The sequence below is a fragment of the Poecilia latipinna genome, unplaced genomic scaffold (assembly GCF_001443285.1).
Source record: "Poecilia latipinna isolate Pla-1442-1.1 unplaced genomic scaffold, P_latipinna-1.0 Scaffold1796, whole genome shotgun sequence".
NCBI lineage: Eukaryota > Metazoa > Chordata > Actinopteri > Cyprinodontiformes > Poeciliidae > Poecilia > Poecilia latipinna.
Genome location: NW_015114412.1, coordinates 193,171 through 217,049, shown reverse-complemented (window position 1 = coordinate 217,049; position 23,879 = coordinate 193,171). Strand labels below are relative to the sequence as shown.

The 23,879-nt window shown below is 41.3% G+C and overlaps 1 protein-coding gene and 1 long non-coding RNA gene across 2 annotated transcripts in view; one reads left to right on the top strand and one right to left on the bottom strand.

The window, feature by feature from the left end:
• LOC106965278 (uncharacterized) overlaps window positions 1-23,879 on the bottom strand; it is a 130,305-nt gene that overhangs the window by 29,376 nt on the left and 77,050 nt on the right. The window lies entirely within an intron of this gene.
• The window catches only part of LOC106965276 (A disintegrin and metalloproteinase with thrombospondin motifs 20), a 105,429-nt gene that overhangs the window by 42,280 nt on the left and 39,270 nt on the right, over window positions 1-23,879 (top strand). The window contains exons 12-25 of the mRNA XM_015061272.1: window positions 8,330-8,475; window positions 8,630-8,811; window positions 10,154-10,290; window positions 11,318-11,435; window positions 14,561-14,656; window positions 16,839-17,005; window positions 17,192-17,321; window positions 17,856-17,982; window positions 18,083-18,293; window positions 18,371-18,535; window positions 18,878-19,048; window positions 20,399-20,518; window positions 20,981-21,088; window positions 22,442-22,606. Coding sequence (XP_014916758.1) covers window positions 8,330-8,475; window positions 8,630-8,811; window positions 10,154-10,290; window positions 11,318-11,435; window positions 14,561-14,656; window positions 16,839-17,005; window positions 17,192-17,321; window positions 17,856-17,982; window positions 18,083-18,293; window positions 18,371-18,535; window positions 18,878-19,048; window positions 20,399-20,518; window positions 20,981-21,088; window positions 22,442-22,606 — 2,043 coding nt within the window. The remainder of the gene's footprint in view (window positions 1-8,329; window positions 8,476-8,629; window positions 8,812-10,153; window positions 10,291-11,317; window positions 11,436-14,560; window positions 14,657-16,838; window positions 17,006-17,191; window positions 17,322-17,855; window positions 17,983-18,082; window positions 18,294-18,370; window positions 18,536-18,877; window positions 19,049-20,398; window positions 20,519-20,980; window positions 21,089-22,441; window positions 22,607-23,879) is intronic.

Sequence of the window (23,879 nt, the reverse complement as noted above, 5' to 3'; positions counted from 1 at the left end):
CCCCGGTTTCATCTTCATGCAGGGTGGTGTTTGAAGTAGCGCGGGTTGAAAGAGACCCTACGCCAGCACTCACCTGTCCATACATGCGCTCTTTAATGTGGTGTTATTGTGTGACGGGCTTGTGTGTCTGCGAGTGCGATTGTGCTCGTCCTGAGGCCTGCACGCTCTGATAATCCAACACATTCAAACGGGTCTTCCTGGTTCTTTTGTGCCACTTTGTTCTATACATCTGTCTGGGCTTTTTTTTTTTTTTTTTTTTTGCATTACTCTGCTGGTATTTTTTGTCCTTCTTGACCTAGAAAAAGTATTAAGAATTGTTTACATTTTGACCAGTTACAACCACAAATTTCGGTGTGTTTTATTGATGATCTATTTGATAGACAGAGACCAAAAGTAGTGCATAGTTGTGAAGTGGAAGGAAAATACAACCATGCGGCTTAAAGCCCGATGCGGCTTTTCTGTGGATTTTTCTTCAACCACCAGGGGGCTCTTTTGCAGGAAGTGAATCTTTGGAAGTCAGAATTGGAAATCAAAGAAGAAAGTGCTAATTTTCATTTGGAACAAGAACATGCTAGCAGCAGCCATGACGGAGAAATTTCTTCAAACTCATATGATGCCGCTTTTAAATTGAAGGCTGAAGATCTGGCAGTACAGATTATCGGTGTCAGATTAAGGGGCTTTAATCTGACTGAGGTTTGTTAGAGAACACTGTTCGACAAACAGGAACATGAACGTGAACGTACACACCAGACAGGTCAGGGATGAAGTTAAGAAGACGTTTGAAGCGCAGGTAGGCCATAAAGCGATGCTTTGTGCATCTCATTGAGCACTTCTTCAGTTCTTCATCTGAAACTAGAGAGAGTGTGGATCATTTCAAACTTTCCGAGCGTGGGCCTCCGTCTAAACGTCATCAATTAAAGAAGCAGCAAAGATGGCCTTAGTGTCGCTGGAACCTCTAGGACGGCAATTAGTCATTCGCTCCTTAAATGAGACCATAATAAAGGAGTTGCAGGCAAATGGGCATTGATGAAGCAAATCTATAAGAAGTTGTGCTTGCATTTTACCAAAGGATAATGCAGTAGACACTTCATACCTTTTTTCCCCCCTAAAATAATAATAATAATAATAAAAAAAAGACATTTTAATTTTTGAGACTTTACATATATGGGTCAGTTTGTTGGCTTCTAGGTGTGATATGTGGAGGATTACAACTTTGGGAACTACAATAACACCGGATATTGTCTCTCAACTCCCAGATCCTCGTCCAGAATCATCTTTGCGGCCCATACTAGAACAATACAGTGGCGTCATTCAAAGCGATTACACACCCCGTTATAAAAAGCAACACGTCTGAATGGACTTCACCTCCTGAGCCGTGGTCGCCTGGGGAGAGTGGTTTTGTCCCGACGGGTTATGAAACGAATTTGTGACCGCATTGGGTAATTGAGGTCAAAGCCCAAATAGAAGGACATAGGCACGTCCTCTAAATGACAGAGGGCTGAAAAAGAAAAAAAAAGAGTTTGTTTGTACACTGCTTAGTTACAAAGGGGCATCAGGCACAGTCAGAGTTCAGTTGTAGTTTTCTCCCTCTTTCCTCCTCTTTCATCTCCGACGGTCTTTTCTTCTCCTTCCTCCAGAACCTGCTCCCTTTCTGTTGCTTTCACAGGGCGCTGGAGTGTGAAATGCAGTCACATGACCTCTCGGCAGCGTGTCTGTGATCTTACTTAGTGGGCCACGCTCTAATGAGAGCATCCCATCACTTGTTGTCTATAAATACAGACACCACCCCACCACCACCTCACCCCCGTCCTTTCTCATTCATCTATTAACCCACTAGGCCTTCACTTTTTTACATGCTCTTGCTGCTGAGAGTGATTCTTTGTTTTTGTGTACAAATACATGAATGGATTCTGCTGTAATATATATATATATATATATATATATTTTTTTTTTTACATTTCATTTAACAACAGTTTAAGAGCACTTAGCAAACACACCTAAACCCTTCGAACCTTTCTACATTTTGCCATGCTGCTATATAGTATTAGATTAATTATGACCGAATTATATAGTTATTAATTAATGAGTTAATCTAAAGTTGACTGCTCCTATTGAGTGACTAACAGTTAATTGATAAAGTGCTGTTTTTGTGGAAGCCTGCAGACTGTCTTTCCATAACATGAAGGTCAACATTTTTGATATGCTGAATTTAAAAAAAAGAAGCTTTTTTTTTTTTTTTTTTGTCAACTGTGTTAAATACCAACTGGATAAACAGACTATTTTTTTTCTCTCACATTATTAAAGTTAGACATCCCTCAAAATCAATTGTGCTTATTGGCATTGTGCCTTTTTGTATCATATTACAATTCTTCTGTGTCATGCCCTCCGCTCTTCGGTCATCACATCCTCGTCTTCGTAGCTCATTGATAACTTTTGAATCAGAAGTTCACGCTTGGTTGAATGACGGCTATTTAATGTGAAACTTTTAAGACCTTTTCTAGTATTTACATTTCGATACAGAGCCGCATAAAACGCATCTTGCGTCCTGCGCCGGACCGTTTCTCTTTCCCGCTCTCAGCCATGTCTAATTCTGTATCGACTGGTTCTGCTTGAGGATGACCTTTGGCGCCCTCTTTAGGATGCTCGTCATTCATCGAGTGGAACTAATTTTATTAATAAACCATTAATCGACCGTTAATTGCACTCTGTTGATGAGAAAGTTGGCCAGAGATTCCTCTGGCACCTCGAAACGTTTGTCGAACGTCAGTGACATGTTCTTTGTGCGTGTAGCTTTGGCGCGCGCTCTTGTTAGAGACCTCGGAGTCGTGCGACTGGCATCGGTGTCGCTTGCAGCTAATCTCTGGATATTTGCAGGATGTTGCTGCTTTGATTCGCCGTCATCACGGACATATCTGTGGATTTGGCCTAACAAGAGGATTGTTGTTTTAGCCGCCGCTGAGTTTGCTGATGGCATTATTGTGTCCGGTAGTCGCTGAGAGCTGCTTTCATGGCCGGCTGTGTGGAAGCGGAGACACGATTTTGTGTGATTACAGTATAATGTGTTACAGTTATGAATAGCCTGCTATTGTATAGGGGGCACATTCTCCTGCTTACAATTACAGATTGACAGGAAAATGAGAGCAGGCTGAAAAACATGCACATACAGTATAATCCCTGTAATATTAAAATAACCAGTGGTATTTCTTATTTTTATTTTTTTTTTACATTAATGGAAAAAAATAGTTTATGTTTCTACCATCTATACAGTAGATTTGTAAGAATAAAACTGTCACTCTGACAGGTTGGGGTGTCAGGTTTCAATTTATTGAATTTTGTATTTCATCTTTTGTAGGGATTTGTATCTAAATTGAGGTTTTGACCATGGTGGTTAAGATCTGTGTTTAAAAAGATTGTGCATCGTCTTTTCCAGTTCACTCTGTAAATTGTCTGTCAAAGACGGCATCCACCATCTTTGTAAGAAACAACACAAAACATGCTGTGAAGTACTGTTCGATTTGGAATTGCACTTCTTTAAAAGAATCAGCAGTACTGAGCAAAAAACAAAACAAAAAAAACCCCAAAAAGGGTGTCCAGTGTACAGAAAGTATTAAATGTAATCGCCATAATATATTGGGTATCATAGCATTTTGTATTTTTTTTGTTAATTCTGTAATTTGACTGCAGTCCTGTGTTTTATGTTTGTTGGTTTTGCTCTCTTCAGTTATTACTCCTGCCGCTGTTGCTTCTTCTTTGTACGCTTTGTGTCATTTAAGAGCCATTTTCCCTCAGCTAACCCCGAAGCTGCAGCACGCTTAGGTAATGACAATCACCTGTTCCTCATCCCGGCGATCGTCGTTGCAGTATTTAAGCTAGGTTTATAGTGTGCACATTGAACTGGGCCCTTCCCCAGCCTGTTGGGCCTTGCGCTCTGGTCCTGGTGTACCTCCCAGTTTTTGTAACCGAGCGCAGAAAGTGCGCCCCCACCTTTCAATCAAAATGGGCGATTTAGGAGGTACCCTTACAGAGCAGGTTTGCCTGTATTTGCATTTCTAAGACTTCTCTACGTGGATTGGTCTCTCTTACCCCCAATATGACAGTTTTAAAATTGTATGTTTTTAGCATAGAAATCTAATTCTCTTTCTGTCCGTTTCGATATACCTTTATTTAGGATTCTAGCTTTAAAAAAATCTACAGGTGTTAGTTTCTTGCTGGTTGTACAGGGATGATTATAAGCAAGTCACACTAGCAGTAAAAGTAAAGCCCTGAAGTGCACGTGAGTGGAACAGCTGATGTAGCCAAACTACTCATTCCCACTAATGACACCCTCTGCATTTCTTTAAAAGATGTGCGGCACGGAGGGATTACAGAGAGGTAGCAACAAACAGGACAGGAAATGTGGCTACGTGAGAAAAGATGAGCTTGCTTCAGGTCGCCGTCGGTTCTCTCTTGGCTTCCTCTCTGCGTTCCTTTTCCTCTTGTCTTTCCGCGACAAAAAAATGGATCTGACAGGCAATAAGGAAAGGCAGAGCTGTCAGCCGGCGTAAATCCACTTTGAAATAACAGCTGTCACTTGGATTATGTCCAGTCTCCACCCAAGCAGGGTCCCTTAGAGAATCCCTGCCTGTCACCTCCCGCCTTCAGGTCAAGTCCTAACATATGTAAAAGTGAATGGTGGCTTATTGGAAAGCAGCTGTGATGGTCCGTAGTCTCCCACTTTGATCGGTGGCTCCAGTTATTTTTGATTTGACCGAGGGCTTGCCGTCAACGCTCGGACACATATGCCAAGAGGTTAAGGTTAAAGCGTATTCCCTATTCACAGCCGGGAGAAAAAAAACACAACAGCATGAAAGGTGATGTCTTTTGGAAACGGCCGTGTTAAAATGAAAGAGCAGGGTTCGCCGCCTTCTCATTCCTGCGGTGATGTATGGCTTTAGCTTCGAAATAAGGTGCTCTCCGCCGTAGCTTCCTGACAATTACAGACTGCTTCCAAACCGGCAAGCTGAACAGCACCATAGAGGCTGTTCTAGTTGCTCTCTCTGTTGCAGGAAGCATCTACTTAGCCGCTCTTTCAAGGGTTGAGGTTGGGTTAAACGCTTAGAGTTTTGGCTAAGAAACAAGTGACAAAATTGTTTGCATATTTGCCAACAGGACAGGGAAAGATGGACCAAATCTCACTCTGATTTTGCACTTATTGCCATGTGTTGGCGAGGCAGAGTCGAGTTCCTGATTTCAAACACATGCTTGTCGCAGCTGTGTGTGCTTCTCCCACAGGACCTTCAAATGTCTCACAACACATCAAACTTTAAGCAAAGTTTGACAACCTTTCCCCGGACCGTACCCGTAACGGCAGTTTGAACTTTGCCACCTCAGTGTTTTTAAAGCGTGTTTGCGCCTCTTTTTAGAAGGAGGCTAATTGGAAGTGCGCATGGCCCCCAGATGTCTCAGGACCCCCTTCAGCATTCACTCGCGCCCTCCCTCTCTAACGCACATTCGATCCTGCGCACACTCACACTCGTTCACATGCTCGCGTTCGCATACATCACCTCTCACAGATGTTTTTTTCCCCTTTCTGTTGCCCCCTTTTCCTCCTTTTTTCCCCCCTTTCTCCCTCCTCCCACATCACCTTTTCAAGCCACACAAAATGGCTGTAAACACAGGCTGTCAGCGGGGATAGAGGAATGCCTCAGAGGCTTAGACAGCCTTTTGGTGCTGCGTGACAGACAGTCCTCCTTGTGCTTGACAGGTCCTTGGGTCTCGCTGCCTGGCTGCGCTGTGGTGGTCTCTACGTGGCTTTGGCAATTTCCCATTACGAGGATGAGGGGGATGGGTTGAAATGCATGCAAGAGATGCGACGGTCTGGGTTGCGAGTCACTAAGTTGGTTTTGGGGGGGGAGGGACCCGGGGGAACAAAAAAAAAAACAAAAAAAAAAACTGCTGCAAACTTACTTTAAAATGAGATTTTACTATCCCACAATCTCCACAAACATTTATGCGCCTTCCCGTTATGTTGTTTTTACAAAAACAGTTTTTTGCGTATTTGTTAAAAAGTACGAGACGGGTAATCTGTGAATAAAAAAAATCAATCTCCTCTTCCTTCTCCTGCGATGTGCAGTAATGCACCGCTCCCAATCAAAAACAACCAATCAGAGCCAAGAAGAGGAGCTTAACGCTGTCAATCATGATGGTGTACTGAACTTGAGTTAATAAATTCAAATATTTAGCAAATGTAGGAGAAAATTGTAAAAAAAATACTTGCGTAACTTAAACTACTGACTACTGTCGCAGGAAAAGATGCAAACAGATCCACGGCACGTTTTTCTTCTTAATACTTTTTTTCTTTCCTGTTGTTGCTCAACCAACAAATAAATGCATCTGTTTGCCTTTTTGCTGTATGGAAGCCATTTATACTACGCATATGGATAATTCATCACTTTCTTGTCAGCACCTCTTGATAAATTACCGCTGTGGATCCAGATAGATGGCGCTCCAACCAAATTATCAGCGCCTGAGATTTGCATCTCCTGTTGGCTCCAGACCAGAGGACCCGAGTCGAGACATTTCTAAGAAAAACAAATCCGGATTTTGTAAACATTTGCAGTTTGTGCAACTCTGAACACCTGTGCGCCGAGTTGACACTTCAACATTGCAACCTCTGGCTTGAATAACAAATATGAAAACTAAGCCGGGTTTCAACAAAGAGGCATTACTACCATGTTCTGGAAGTGTTTAGTTGTTTATAATCGTTCTGTAAGTCTTTAATTTTTTATCTTTAAGAAAAATATATTGTGATATGTAATTGTGCTGAGACTTACACCTGATATTCCCTTAGATTAAATGCCTAAAAGCAGATGCATCAACCCATTTCTGTTTCTGTTTTTAATTTGCATTATGGAAATTAGAGCTGCACCAATCAGAGGTTCGTGGCCCTGTCTCTGATCTGATCTCCAGTTTTTCTGTTTTTTTATTTTTTATTTTTTTATTTTTCATTCCAATTATGACCAGTTCTGATGTCTTTTCAAACATTTTTTTAATTATTCCTAAAAGAAGAAGTTTTACTACTGTTTTAAAAACCAGAGAAAAGATGGTGTAGGAGTTGACATTTTAGTCAACTTACTTTAGCAAGTTGTTTAAAGTGGCTATCATAACTAAAACAACAGTCTCAATATATGTATATTTTTTGAAATGATGCAGGTTCTCATTTTGAGTCTAAAAGTTTGAAAGGACGGACAACATTTCAAAATCCAACTGCTCAGTGAAAGAGGTCGAATTTTCTACTGGATGAAGAAATTTTTCTGTTTTTTATTCAGCTTTCCTGCTGAAGTCTCTCTTCTTCTGTAGGTCACTTGCACTTTATTGATCATAGGTATAGATAACGCACACACATAGAGCTATCTATATTTGTAGACAACCGGAGTGAAAATTTCATGTGGACAGCGAAAACGACTCCTTTGTGAAAACTAGCCCAGCTGCGTCTCTGCCGTTCCTTTGCTGTGTGGGTGAAAACATTTCTGCAAATGATCCCATGTGGACGCGAGTGTTTATGAAACTGACAGTCTTTTAGAAGAAAAATGTTTCCATCTTCTTGACCTGGTCATCTTCCATACTGTACCGTATGGTGCGTTTACTGATCGCAAAGTTTTTCCTTTTTTTCCAGCCGTCTACCTTTAGTACTACGTGTAAACATAGGACTAACCTGAACACTGACAGACATGTTTAGATGCTTTCTTAAGGTGATTTTGTCCATTTCAAATACAATGAAACATTTAAAGGATTAATAATAAAAGAAAAGAATTAAGATGAACCAGCAGATGATGAAAGCTGACCTGTAAAGAAGCTGCTGTTGTATTTTCCCACATTGCCCATCAGTTTGCTTGCCTCATCTGAGCAGGAGAAGAGAGCTCCTGATGTTGAGCCAGTAATAAGTTTTGTTCCTCTTGTTATCACAACTCTAGAGTTTCCTTATCACGGTGACACTGCCCACCACCTGTGTGCGCGGGCGGCGGGCTACGTACCCAGACAGACGCCGTTTTGTCCTGCATTCTTTCAGCAAACAGGACCCTCTGATATCCGAGTCACTCGGGAGGGAATTTGGTTTCACACAAAGGGAAATGCGCCCGCTGTGAATCGCCTGTGAGGGCGCCTCTTTTGGACTGAGGTTGCTTAACGGGTACACTGTAAACAGTAGCTAAAAGAGGATTTGAGGTAAAATGTTGGTTTTAGGCGGTTACTTTGATTTGACTTTTCCAAGCTGTGCTCATCACAATTTCCGATGATATCGACAAGAGTCACGGCCATTGCTGTTTACCCGTTTGTTTGTTTTTGCGTGCAGTATTGCAAACATGGGATGTGCATAAACAAGGAGTTGGACATTCGGCCTGTGAATGGAGAGTGGGGCCCTTGGGGGCCCTACAGCGTTTGCTCCAGGTCGTGCGGTGGAGGAACGAGGAGCACCACCAGAGACTGCAACAAACCTGAGTAAGAAAGAATCCCTTATGCGTCTTAGAGAAATCTTATATCATTACGTCGACAACGATCTGAAAGAAAAAAAAAAAACACGAGAAACGGGCTCAGCACAGTGGCGTTTCTGTGATTTTTCTTTTTTTTTTTTTTCTATTCTTCAACGTCGTAGGCCCAGAAACGGCGGGAGATTCTGCGTGGGCCGTAGAATGAAGTTCCGCTCCTGCAACACTGAGCCGTGTCCACGGGAAAGGAAGGACTTCCGGGAAGAGCAGTGCTCTCAGTTTGACGGCAAGCACTTTAATATCAACGGTCTACCTCCCTCCGTCAGATGGGTCCCCAAGTACAGTGGCAGTGAGTACACACACACACACACACACACTCACAGAACAAGAGGCGTTGGGCAAATGTCGCAAGTTTGAACTCAAACACTGCGGTCAGTTAAATTAAATACTTGATATTGTCGCATTGAAATCTAATTTTGGTGCGCATGAAAAATCTGCTGTTTGCCATTTGTACATCACAATGCATTCAAATCCCTTCAAGGATTTTGCTTCTTCATATTAACCTTGATTTTTATAATATCTTGGTGTAGGATGTGATAGAATAGAATTAAATAGATGTACTTTAACAATCTCAGGCGTTTTAAACAAAATGTAGAAATTAGTGGAAAATGTGTTGAATTATTTTTACTTTATCTAAGGATTCATTCACACAGCAATTCAATATTTTGCTGCGACCACCATTAGACATTTGAGTGGACGGCTTATGACCCCAAAGCAACCCACATGTGCAGAGGAAGACCGCAGGCGTCGCCGTTTATGGAAGTAAAAATAGACGCCACTATCAAGGTACCAACAGTATTATCACGGATCATAACAAGACAATAATCAAACTAATAAAAAGAAAGCACAGCTAATAGTAATGAACTTCTGTGGAGCATTGAGTGCATCTACTATAGAAAAGTCCGTTTGGATGTGTAGTCAGGCAGTGAGTGTTGGGATTGCGATGCGATGCGCTTCGATGACCCAAAAGCTGGTTCTCCACCAAAGTGTCCACAAATGGGAGCTGATCATCTTGACTGCTCTTGTGAGGTTGGGTTGTTTTACTGCTTGTGAGCCTTTAAAAAAAAAATGCTTAAAGGCACAAAACAAGCAGATACTAAAAGTTGACATTTTGTCTTTTGAGAATCTGCTACCCGTTAAGTGCTTCTCGTCCGCTGTACTCTCCTGACATGGCACCGATTCTACTATCTGCCCTGTGAGTGATGCTGGAAAACATCAAGTTGGTATCCAGAAGTGCTGTAAAAGCCGCATGCGGCCCTTTCAAACTAGCACCCCCCCTCCCCCCCGGCACCCCCGACAGCTGCAACCCCACACAGCTGCACCTCAGACAAGATGGACAGCCCACAAGATTACCATCTGGTAAATTTACTGGTGGTGATTCACTCGTTTAATTGAGACCATACAAGCAAAGAAGACAACCCCTGGAGACGGCACTGTGTCAGACAAAACTTGACTTTCGTCCAAGCGCTAAACAAAGATGTGGCTTAGAGGACTCTGCTGATGTTTGCAGAAAAAGGTGTTATGAATTTGTGATCGCACAACTCACCCCCAGGTCTTTGCATCACGGTCCGATGTTTGCAATTTGCTCAATTAGTGGCAGTCTAACGTTTCCCCTTCCTCTTTCTGTTCAGTACTAATGAAGGATCGCTGTAAGCTCTTTTGCCGTGTCGCTGGCACTATGGCTTACTATCAGCTGAAGGACCGCGTGGTGGACGGCACGCCGTGTGGTCCAGACACTTACGACATCTGTGTTCAAGGCCTCTGCAGGGTAGATCCGCATATTTATTTTCTTGCTGTCACAGCACACCGTAAGACATTTATACACAAGCTTAAATCTATGTCAGAAGTATTGTGTTGGAGTTGCAGAGAAGCCAGCGTTTGCAAGCTAAAGATGTGTTTACATCCAGTTGGATGCAACTCTTTAGTTAACCATTTCTTGGTTGCAATCATTAATAAAGCTGCACTGAACAGAGTTTTGTGACAGATTTTCCATCTGTGGTTTTTGCAAAACTTTTACACTGATTTTAGAAAATTCAGATTATTTTCTACATTCGACAGCGTTTAAATATATTTTTACCCATTGTACCTTAACACGACAATGTGCCATATACTATATATTTACAGTAGACGGCTTTACAATTATTTTAAAACAATGTCAAAAGGTTTATGGAGTTGACAGCATTTATCAATAGTAATTGTAAACAACAGTCTCAGTTTCTTCCCTAGATTAAATATTCCCAGAATGCCTCAATCTAGTATATTCCAACACTGTGAGGTTGAACTCTCAGAGAGATGAAACAGGTTGGCTTTGCTGTAATATGATTAGCCTTCATGTTATCTGACGACGCTTTGCTCTCTCCCACACAATTAAAAAAAAAAGTGTGTTTTTAAATGGATTTACGTGGGTTCTGTTCTTCCTCCAGCTTCATTTTTAAAAACCTTAACGTCATTGAAAAAGTTCTACCTCCCTCATTTTAAAGAGAGTTATTGTTACAGCTATGAGGCCTTCGCTTCGTGGAAAAAGATACATTTTTTTTTTTTTTAGTTTCGACCCAGCCAAACCTGAATCAGTTCCGATCACAAAAAACATCAAATTTCATTCAGAAATCTGTTTTTATCAAAGCCCCAAGTGTTTTTGGTAACATATAAGTAAATCTAACTTTAACAATGAGCATTGCAAATATTCAGCTGACATATTTAATGCATTCTTTTTTTTTTTGTTTGTTTGTGAAAATACCATGACATCTGATATAAATCATCTTGCCCCCTTTTTTTTTTTTTTTTTTTTTTTTTAGCAAGCAGGCTGCGACCATGTTCTCAACTCAAAGGCACGGAATGACAAATGTGGAGTGTGCGGTGGGGACAACTCCTCGTGCAAAACTCTGGCGGGGACCTTCAACGACGCCCAGTACGGTAAGCACCGCTGCTCAGATTACCATCATCTCTTAAAGCAGTCTGCGTTGCTCTTGAGCGTACGCCATATCGTGTCAGCAGCTCCAGCAAGATAAATGGGGACACATGGTAAACAAACGAGGACAGATTTCCAATTCCTCTTTGTCACGGTGTTGACAGGACAGGCCGCATGGCTGTGTTTGACTCTGATTTCTTGTCTGGTTATGTTTATTCACATCATATGCATACATGTTTCGGACAAATTTGGGAAAATGCCCAGTCGAAGCCAATCTCCTCCAAAGCTTCAGAAAACGATGAGCCCACCTCAGTCATTTGGCTTCAATGGCAACAAACGTGCAGCGTGAGCCAGCTGCTGACTCCGTCCAAATCTGTCGAGGTCTGGGCAACAGCACAGCTGAAGCATTAGCAAATAACAAACAGCCCTGGGTGGGGCTTTCCTCTTGCTTACTCCTGCAAGTTTGACATTAAGCATTTGCATCTCTATCTGGTAGCTTTCGTTCTGCTCTCTCTCTCTCTCTCTCTCTCTCTCTCTCTTGGCTGCTTGGAGGCGAAAAGATAGAAGACTGAATTCAACCAAACCAGCTGCTGACGTCAGTCCTGGAAATCTGGCTTAACTATAAGAAGGGGGAATCAAAGTGGGAGTGCAGCCCAGGCAGGATATCCTTCTGCTTCATGGATCTTGGCTCGTCTCACTGTCAACTCTTCCGGTTTTGTTTCTTTTGTTAGATGCCTCTTAATGTCTTATTTGTGGACTATTGACCTTTCTTTATTTAGTCTTCATAACTCTGTTATGAAGACTAAATAAAGCTAGGATAACTTGTTGTTATCCTAGCTTGATAACAACAAGTAATGAGGAATACCGTGATGCCCCAACACGGTATTGTGTTGGGGCATCAACTTCACTGTTGATGCCCCAACAGTGAAGTTTGGTGACACTTGAAAGAATTGGACAAAAAAATAAATGTGTTCATTTGGCACCAAAGTTTTATAAAGTAACTATTTAACTTTACTTTGCTAGAGTCTTTTCTCCAGCTGTATGGAGCCCAGAGCTTCCCCTCCCTCACCTGTTGCTGCAAATATTGTCAGATGACTGAAAGAAGGCTACGACACTCTTTCTTTGTCAACCAAATGGCAAAATTTGCTGCCTAAAAACATTTCTAATTGAGAAAAGGTCAGAGTCGTGGAGTGTAAACCTCAAGCTTCCAAATTGTGATGTTCTATGATCCAGATGTGTTTACTCTGTCTCAGTAGAGTCTTATGAAGATAATAGCACCACAACAATGATGTGTGAAACAACATAAAGTGCAGAATAGCATAAAGATAGATTATTATTTGCAATGACCATCGACATCAAGCTTTAAACTTTAAATATTTTCTATGCTATTTTTAGAGGGAATATGATTTATAGCCATGAGAAAAAAAACAAGGAGGATGCAGTAATGTTGAGAAAAAAATAGGTCTCCTGATAATGGTAAACATAAAATGTTTGTGTTTTTCTTTTTTTTTTTTTTTGTTTCTTTTTGCACTGACATAAATTATTGTGACACAGGTAAATGATAGTTTAATTTTCTGGGAACATTATGAAATCTGATGAGAGGTAGATAAGTAAACTGACTGCTGCCCCCGAGTGGCTCAAGGTGCTAGCTTAAACTTTGACTTTAGCTCTTGAGATCACGTTACACTGACTTACTTCCCTGGCTTATTTAGATCAAATTGCAATGACAGGAATTCAGTCAAATCTCTTCAATGTCATGAAAATTTAATTCATGCCAATTCATGACTGAATCAAAGGGGGGGGGGGGAAAGCCACATTGTTGCTAAACCACAGCACTTAGCAGCAGAAAGTCAACTTTGAAAATTGGCACCAACAGTGTCATGAAAAAAAAAAAACTTTAGGCAGAAGTTTTCTAATCAGCATTTTTAAGAATAAAACTCTGAATTAAAACTTAATATAGGTTCATATATATGATAGAACAGGGTAAAGTACTCTGGTGACAACATGGAGTTTACAACACAGTCATCACCAAATGGCAAAATGGACTCAGGTGACGGGAAATAACAATAGAACAACAAACAAACAAAATGTTTCACTTCCACATAAACTGACGGTCTGGTGCATGTTTGGCTGAAACTTGCTCTTTATTCTGTGAAGTTATGCTGCATTTTTACCTAGAAACAACATTCTAACTAACATACGACAACATCGCAGGAGTCGGACTTGAAACGTGCCGACGCCCAAGCAGACGTTATTCCTCTTACAAACATTGTTTTGCGTTTTTACTTTCCATAAGCAAACACAAACATAATTTGTTGCAGGTGTTTCATGCAACATTAATTTTTTACAAGTGTGTCTTGTAAAATAAACATGTTTCCGCTTCATGTTTTTTACTACTGCTGATGGGAGGAGCAGCACCATATTGAAATGCAAAGTCGACCTTTCGAATCGTAGCGGTGTGTGGTTTCAGTTTCTCAGGCTTTCCGAGCGGGAAGTCCATTTTTTGTCCATTTCTACCTCCTGACTACTAATGGATCACACCGATACTCGCAGTGGGTGAGGTTTACAGAAATTGTATGAGTTGCCGTACTTCATATTGATAATGCAATGTAACTGTGTAAATGTAACAAGTTACTACCCACCTCTGTATGTTAATCATGTATTTGTCATTCTATATTATAGTCTTCATATGTACGTTTTAGTTGTCACCACTTGGCTTTCAATTAATTGCTCTCTTTGTCTTTATTTCTCTTACACACTCACACACACACACACACTCCCTTGTATTCTGTGTCAGGTTATCACCATACAACAAAACAGGCGCCGTAATTACAGGCCAAAATAGAAAGGCCAGGGAGTAATTACAGATTATTTCGTGAACAGGCCTCTGGGACTAAAAACAAGTTCTCATGCAGCTTATTTAAGATGACAGTTTTCATATTTCTCCAAGTGTGACATTTAAATCCCCAGTGGAGGGACCTGAATGGAGTTTACTGTAGCATAGTGAAGCTGTTACGAAAGTCAAGTCTGAATGTTTCTGTTGATGCTGCTGCAGCTCCTTTATTCCCTTTTGAGACTTAAACTACGTGCTGTCTATACATTTTATTTTTGTTGTTTTTTTTTTGGTCAGGCTATAACACAGTTGTGCGGATTCCAGCCGGAGCCACCAATATTGACGTCAAACAGGTCAGCTACTCTGGAAAACCAGAAGATGACAACTACCTCGGTGAGTGGGATTGGTGTACGTCCATGGTATTAAAAATGTTAATAGAAGACAACAGGAAATTCAAAATATAGCTTTCAGGTGACGATTTAATTTATTAATGGAAACAACTATCCAAGCTAACCTGGACCCGTCAGAAAGTTTAGCCCCAGCCTGACCCAACGCCTTGTTGAAACATAATTCCCTTTGCCTGACCACATTTGGTTCATTTTTCTGTGCCAAATTCATATTTGATTAAAGCCAGACCTGGAAAATCAAGAAAATCACTCAAACAGAACCAGTTTGATATGATGCCCTGATCTAAAAAAAAAATAAAATAAAAAATAAAAACAAAAGAGAAATGTTGAAAAGTTCCTGGTATGAATCGGTCTTTAAAGGAATCACAAAGCCATTCATAAAAGGTGATCCAGTCAACTGGTCATAAACAGAGAAATCCTGTAATAGTGACCAGGAGTCGTCGGCCGAAACAAAATCACAAACCCATTCGACACTGAAGCACTGCAGAGCTCACTTGGCTTTGTTAAGGTCAAAGTTCAAGATTTAAGAAAACATTCTAAGAAAAAGACCAGAGCATCTCGCTCATTATTCTCCTCACTTGTCTCATGTACAGACATAATGAAAGTTATGTATGTGACAGTAAGTGTCAATTTTAACAAGTTATGTAAAAAAAAAAAAAAAAAAAAAAAAAAAGGTTACCTGTCTCAGCTTTAAGCAGAAATGCGTAAGGGAGACAGCATCCACAACGGTCAATGCTATTACTGGTTTTAGAACCACATTTTAAAACCATTCATCACTTTTTGACCCTGATCTGGAAAAGCTGTTATTTGTAACAAAAGGAAATGGAAGAGAGGCCAAACTGGTGTCCAAACGCTTCAAACAAATCTACAGCTTTCATTGAGCTTTAGACAACATGGGACTTCCAGAGGGGTCCGTCTGGGTTGGTCGAGGCTTTTGTTGGGAATGCAAACGAAGTGTCAGTCATGTGAACGATAAACAAGACTTTAATAAGTGCTAATTGGAAGCATGTGCAACCCAAAGCCGTGTGAAAGCTGTTGTACGGACATAAGGACATGTTTAGTGTCTTTTCTGTTGGATATTGTAGAAGAAAAAAAAAAAAAAAACCTGCTCAAGAATTCAAACCCAGAATCAAAATATCTATTTATGAATCTATAAAAGTTCAGAATAAATCAGTAAGACTGATTGAAAAGTTTGTGTTTCTCAACAAAACAAGCGAGTCATGAAAGTGTAAATTCAGCATCTGCAAAGTTCGTAGTGCTGCGAATGATCAGCACTAAGAAAATTGTTTGTTGCGTACAAAAACGCAGCTTTTTCCTAATTTGGCCTCAGTCGTTCTTCCTCATGTATTTAATTCTTCCGTCTCTTTTTCTTTCCTCCGTTAGTCTAAATAAAACGTTTCTTTTTTTTTTTTTATGCTATTCTTAAACCTTAATACACTTGAAAACATCCCGGCCAAATTAGTTAAGTGTTCTTTGGAAAACAGTGTTTCACATCTGGTGTCTGTCAGACATGAGGAAAGATTGCAGCTGTTTATGTCCCATGTAGCATGTAGTCCATGTATGCGGCTGTGTGTTTTTCAGGCACGTTCGTGCGGCACGTTGGCCGTGCCAAGCAGAGATCACTGTCGGTTCTAATTGGTTTGCTGGAATGCAGCAATATGCGAATTAGAGGATAAACAAAGTTTTATCTGGAGGAATAATCACATACATTCAGTTTGGTGAACGCCATCGGATTGGAATTAACTCCAGGTTTCTTGGTTGGTTGGTTGCTTACAAATGAACATTTATGTATTCATTTGTATTTGCAGTTAGTGGAAAGACTTTGTTTACATCGCGGTGCCAGTATTTGAATGGAGCACACCTCCGACTAACTCAGATTTGCCTGTAGCAATGACTTTGACAAAGCTATCAAATGTATATATATATTTTTCCAGCTGGTGTGCAATTATGAACAGAAACAAAGAAATATATTCCACATCCTGCAAAACGCATTAAATATAGAGTCTGTTTTGTTTTAACTTCCATAAAGTTTTGTTTACGTAGCAAATTTTGAAAAAAAAAACAACCAAAGTTACATCTATTTGAGTGCTTTCCACAGCATTATTTTAATTTGAGAAGAATTAAAAATAACCTTTCCTCAACTATCTGCTTCTTTCTTTTTTTTTCAGCTTTGTCTGACGGCCAGTCCAACTTCCTCCTGAATGGGAACTTTGTGGTGGCGATGTTCAAAAGGGAAATCACCTTCAAGGGAACGGTCATCGAGTACAGCGGCTCGGACACAAAAGTGGAGCGCATCAACTGCACGGACCGCATCGAGGAGGAGCTCGTTTTGCAGGTACTAAAAAACGTTTGCGTTTTTGTTTTGTTTACCGAATCGTTTTTTTTGTTTTGTTTTTTTTTTGATAGAGCCTCATTTTTTTTAACATAAACCCCTGCAGAAGGTTCTCTTTGTCGCACAGCGAGTTTTAATCCCTCCGTTTAAAGATGTGACGTCTCAGTGTGGACGCCGTTGTTTCGGCAGGTCTTGTGCGTGGGGAACCTTTACAACCCAGATGTGCGTTACTCCTTCAACATACCCATCGAGGAGCAGGGGGAGCAGTTTGTGTGGGATCCCTCCGGCTCCTGGCTGGAATGCAGCCGCCTCTGTCAAGGTACGACCTCAGCTGTGCTGTGCAGACTCCTCTCAGTGGTGTGGGGACGGTGTGGTCAAGCGCATTTACAGAAGCAGGTGAAGGCTGCTGGTATTTCGGAATAAAATTGGTCCAGTGGTCTGATTGTGGATACCAAGTAAATGATGTCTCGGCACCAAACGACCCATGGGGCGGTACAGGCTGGTGGTTGGGAACCGCTGCGATCTGCGGCTTAAGACAAACTGGGCCTGTTATTTATGGCTTTCTTCTTGACTCTTTTCCATTAAGAAAAGAGTCTTACCAACGTTGTTGATCCCCTCAGCTCCTCTGGCGTCACTCTGGACATCACGGCTGCTTCTCTGATTATTGCTCTCTTTCTCTGTTGTCGTTTGTTGGTTTACATTGGCTGCCAGTAAGTGTGAAACTGCCATACACCGCGTGACAACAGAGTCTCCCATTTGATCTAAGTGCAAAGTGGAATAATGTAAGGACAAACACAGACCATATTTACAAGGACCTATCTAATGCCAGCCTTGGTTTTCGTCCTGTGTTCAGGTGAGAGACGACGGAAGGCCGTGTGCGTTCGGGACAGCGATCACCTTGAAGTATCCGATCAACGCTGCGAACATTTACCTCGCCCCGTTGCTTTTACTGAGCCCTGCAACACCGACTGCGAAGTCAGGTGGGAATTCAGGAACCAACACAGCCACGATACCGACACGCAGCCCTTCGACAAGCCCCAGCGTTCCCAGACGTTCACGCAAACATCTTTCACTCTACAGATGGCACGTCGCCGGAAAGAGCGACTGCTCGGCGAAATGCGGCCCCGGCTACCGCAGCCTGGATGTTCAGTGTATGAAGTACAGCCGGACGAAGAGACGCAGCGAGAGGATGGAGGCCAGCGTCTGCGGCGACATTGCCAAACCTCAGATGAGGGAGACCTGCCACGGGGATTGTCTGCTTAAGAGCTGGCAGTACAGCGCATGGTCGCAGGTAACGTCTGCAGAAAAATAACTGTTGCGAGCTTGACCCTTGTAGCCGAAGCCGCACTAAAAAGCCCCGTTGTGCAGTGCTCTAAGACGTGTGGACGCGGGATTCGTAGCAGAGAGTCTTACTGCATGAACAACCTGGGCCGGCGGTTGGTGGACAGAGAGTGCAGCGACTATGAGAGGGCGGTGACCGAGCCCTGCAACGACCAGCCGTGTCCAAAGTGGACAGTCAGTGAGTGGAGCGAGGTGGGCTCTCACAAATACACACTGAAAGCATGAATAATTTGTAATAGTTCTCCGTTTGCAACGAAGCCAAGCCTCTTTAAACCTTGTGAAATGCTAATTAAAAACTGCAACTACAGTTTTGCAAAGTCAAGTTTGGAAAGAGAGCGCAACAAATCGAACCCACGTTTTGTTTTGTTTTTTAATTTCACATTCAAGCATAGTTGTCAAAAATAGGATGATATTTGTAAATTGTGCTGTTTTAGGAGTGGAATCTTTGATTTTATCTCTATACACTGGAACTGATAGAAATGATAGAAATGATCATTTCATCCTCTCTTTTCCTAAATGCCCAAACACCACCAGTGTCTGGTGACTTGTGGGAAAGGAATGAGGCACCGCCAAGTGTCCTGCACTACGGGAGCCGGGGAGGAAAAGCTGAGCGAACATTTCTGTGACCCGTCCAGCAAACCTCCCACTGTGGGGAGCTGCAAACTCCCCGAGTGCGCGACGTGGCAGGTCGGCGTCTGGGGAGCGGTGAGTTCAGTGCACACACTCTCACAGACGTACTGTAAATTATTCTTGAACAATACTTAAATCGCATGCTAGATTGGTTAAAATAACTACATTTAAAAAAAAAATGGTTCAACTTATATAGGTTAGAAATGAAAAGTACAAGAACCACATGAACGCTTTCAGTCAATAAATCAGTGACGGGCAACCTTGATTATTTGTGCTTAGGTTGCACTGCACAAAGTAAACCTGCTATTTCCTGCATTTTACTGGTTACTTCCCCAGAAATAGTAAATGCTACTCTGACATTTATATGATTTCACTAGTTACTTTCCTGGAACTTTCCTTCACATCTACATTTCCTCTGCAGAAATGTAGAGGTTGCTTTCTAACCTCTGAGCTTTAGATATTGCCTGATATCTAAAGCTCAGCAGTCTTAGATGTCAGGTAATTTTTACTTTCCATATCTTACCAGGTGTTCTTCTATAACTTTCTGTTTGTTTTCTGTGAACTTACTGGCTCCAGTTACCCAGTTGTTTATAAAACATCCCGCATGCTTACGCTGAACTTTTAATTCACTTTCTAAAACTTACCAGGATTTTAACTGGAACTTAGTGCTTATTTCCCCTTTCACACTTTACTGTTAGTCATAAAAGCGACCTTTTGGGACTTTCCAAGACGCAGTCCTGGAACTCCGCTTTGACTTAATCGAACGTTATCAGAGACGTTTTTGGAACATTTTTGACTCTTGTTTTGGTGTGTTTTTCATCTGATAAGCAAGAAGCTCTTCGTAAATCCATCTTTCATTTTCTCTAAGATTCTTTCGATTTTCTCTCATTATCTATCAGTCCTTATTGGACTTTTTTTTTTCTTCTTCTCACACATGCAGTTCCTGTCTTTACTGACGATTCCAACTTTGGATTCGGGTATTTGAGCGAATTCAGCAAACAACTCAAAACATCTATGAATGGATGTCATTGTATAGTTTATACATGCAAGGCTAATTCCTCCCTGCATGTTTCTATGAAATAAGATATTTGCAAGTGCTGGAGGGCATCTTCCCTTCTGTGCTCGTGTGATTATAAATTGCTGGTCAAATAAACCCATCTCAGCACTTCCTTTCACTCTCGCGGTGTTTCTAATCACAGTCGGGTGGCTTTGTAAGTGAAGGGGCAATTAGGTGAAGGGTCAGGTTGACTCTGTGGGTGAACTGCATATAAGTGCACGTCAAAGTCTTAATCAGCTTTTCCCTTGACGGACGTTGACTGACCTCGAAAAAGAGAGGGCTTCAACTATTTTACGCTTTCCCCCCGCCCCTTTTCTTTTTTTTTTTTTTAATTTGTGTCTAAGCACGTGTGTGGTTTTGTGTTTCAGTGTGCAGTGACCTGCGGACACGGGTACCAGATGAGGGCTGTGAGGTGCGTCTTAGGGGACTACGGCGACTCAGTAGATGACAGAGAGTGCAACGCTGCAGCGAGGCCCAGAGACAGTCAGGTAGGGCTAAAGAGGCATTTTAAATAAAAACAACCACTTAAGCAAACTGCTTACACACTAAAGAGTTTAGACTTTATTTGTATGTATTTCAGTGACAAAATGCAGTTTGTTACTTTTGTAAAACAATGCGTTCTATTGTAAGCACACCAACTATCTTGTTACATGTGTAAATATTCACTTTTTTCAATGTGCATTGGGTCTCTCCTGTTGTTTAAAGATTTTATTTTTATCTTTTCTTACTTAAGCATGACAAATGTACATTCCTTTTGCTTTTTCTGCTCTGGTACCAGTTAGAGCATCCGAACAGATTAACCTTTTTGTTTGGTTGGTGTAAATTCTAGCAGGAATAATCTGGATTTTTTATTTATTTATTTGTTTTTAATTTGGGAGATTCTGTCAGACAATATTTCAGTTTCTTATCCTAATCCTCTGGTGAACTGTGGTAAACTTCATGTTTTGTAGGACTGTGAGATGCCTGCGTGCCCACGGACGTCTGCAGCTCAGATTACGCCTCGCCCTGACAACACCGTTCAGCTTGTGACTCAGTGGAGATTCGGCTCCTGGACTTCTGTAAGAACTGACGGGTTTGATGTTTTACCTGCGGCATTTGCCAAGCACGGTGGTTTGTTCTTGTTATTTTACACGTGTAGGTAAAGGCAACGGCGGTAAAATCTGACCCACGCATCTACATTCCTGTGTATTTGGTAGAAACAAACCATACACAACCAACTGCTACGTATGGTTTTAAGTTTGAGGGTCCCTATCCGAATGACTTGACATGTTTTTCCATTTTTCTCCAGATAAAACTTTTTCTACGCGGCTATTATCTTTTTTTATGGTTTGGTGCTTTTGTAGCTTCGCTTTCTGTCTCACACAAATAAAAAGATGCAGACACACACACACACACACTCCGGGGCCTGGGCTCGGAGGCCCCTCCTTCTCCCTAATAGTTTGCATTGTTACATAAATGGAAAGCAGATCTCATTTCAACATGACTGTACAATTTCCACAGTTGAATCGTCTCCGTCAGTCTGAACGTTGATGTGAGCTCATATGCCAAGCAGGCCTCTCTACCAGACACCTTCAGACACGCACACACACACACACACACACACACACACACACACACAGATTCTCTCATATTCAAAGAGAAACACTTTCTGGCTCCTTAAAAAATCATTGTAGGTTGTATCGCATGTTCATCAATCAGTCGTGAGGTTTTTCCTCGGCTGCAAAAAATATTCTCGGTGCTTCTGTGGAATTTACACTATTGTACAATACATTGATTCACAGCAAAGCATTTAGATTTGTTCATTTTCATAATCATGGCTATGTTATTTTAATGATTATCTCAGTAATTTGATGCAGAAAGGGAACCCAGCCTAAGTCCAGACTCCAATCAAATGTAAAATCGTTGGTGAAAGTTGTTGTTTGCAGATATTATGCATCTAATCTAACCATGAACTAGTTTGTAGATAATAGTTTACAAAAAAATAACAATCCCTAAATATACAAAGATGGCAGCCAAAAAATCTTTAGACATGTATTTGTTGGTTTATCAAATAAAAACCCAATAAATGCAATGAGTTTGTTGTATGAATGCTTTTGCAACTATATGAGCGATTTTTAAAAAACAAGGTTTTTGACTTCCATTTCTGTGACGTGACTCATTATTTAACATAATCAGTTATCCAAGTCTGCTTCTAGTACGGTTAAATTCTTTCCTTACAAATTCCTGTAAAAAAAAACAAAAAACAAAAACAGTTTTTCTTTTCGATTAGAGTTGAAAACACTCCATTTTTAATCAAACGTTTTACCTTTCTCCTAATGCTCTGAAGTTTAAAATTTGTGCATTTTCTAATTAATCACTGCCTTTTTTTAATTTTTTTTTATTTTATTAATTTTTAATCTTTTTCTGCGCAGTGCTCCGTGTCCTGTGGGAAGGGGAAGCGTGCGCGGTACGTCAGCTGCCGAGACGCTCAGGGCGGAGTGGCTGACGAGTCGTACTGCGCTCACTTGCCGCGGCCCCCGGAGTTCTCCACCTGCTTCAGCCCCTGTGGTCAGTGGCATGCCGGAGAATGGTCTGCTGTAAGTACAACATCAAAGGCTTAGATACACATTAACAACAATTTAATAAATTATTTTTAAAATCTCTCTAAGGCTTTGTTTTTTTTTTTTTTTTCCATTAAAAAGCAGTACTGCAGTGAAGCTCGTAGTTATTTAACATCATCGTTCAATTTTAAACTCTCTGATCTTATGAGGGGGGAAAAAAAGTCTGGTTAATAGCCCTTTGAAGCCAAATGAACTTCTTTGATGGAAAAAATAAGTCTGTTAAATTTAATTTGGCACATTAAATTGATTTCTCCTTCATTTTCTCATTCAGTCGAAGCTTTACAAGTCTTCACGTCTTGAGGGGTAGCATTGCTAAGCAGTTTGTGGAAACAATTAAAAGTAACACTGTTGACTTTGGGCCAAATTCTGGACCTGGAAAATGTCCTAGAGAAATCTAATTAGACAAAGAAGTTCAAATAGTTCAGGGCAAGGAGTCCATGTACGATAGATTAGGCGGTTACTAGCCAGCGATCCAAACTGAATGTCAAAATGTTGTGAGATTTTGTTCGGTGGTTCATCGCGTGCCTGATGGGAGTCAATATCTGGAGAACGTTTTGTTTTGTAGACTAGGGATGCAGTGTTTCCCCTACAAATCAAATCAAACATACCATGATCAAATCATGATATGTTTCTATCCCTATGTGGGTGCTTTGCTGCTCTCTCAAACCAGGTTTAATGTCGAAGCATTGAACGTGACACGAGTGTGCGTGGCTGTCGCAGCGTCTGGTCATGACACCTGGTTGTACAACACCTCTGAACTGTTGTAGCTCCTTCCACTTTGGATAATTTGGAGGGTGCTCTTGCAGAACAGGTTCGCCTGCAATGGCATTAATATGATTCCTCATTTTCGAAGAAAAACTGCAGTTCACCAACGGACGGATCGAACCCTGCTCGCTCGTGCGCGCCTAATGCAAACGTTTAAAAGTCCGTCTATAACTCTCCTTTGCTCTACTGCGAGTAGGAGACAAAGTAAATCTCCTACCTCTGATATACTTGACGATGGGACAGGAGTACAAAATAAAGCGCTTCATGCCCTACTCTTGACACGTAGCAAAAATCCGGTCTTCGCCGAATAAAAAAGTTTAACCGGGAAATGCTCCCTCTGGTTGTGTAAGACTGAGCTTGGAAAGGAAACACATAAGTGACAGAGAGAAAGACACAGAATCTGAAACGCCACCAAACACACCACCAATAATAACCTCCAGTATGTGTAAATGTATCATTGCAGATATTTGCTGAATGTTGTGAT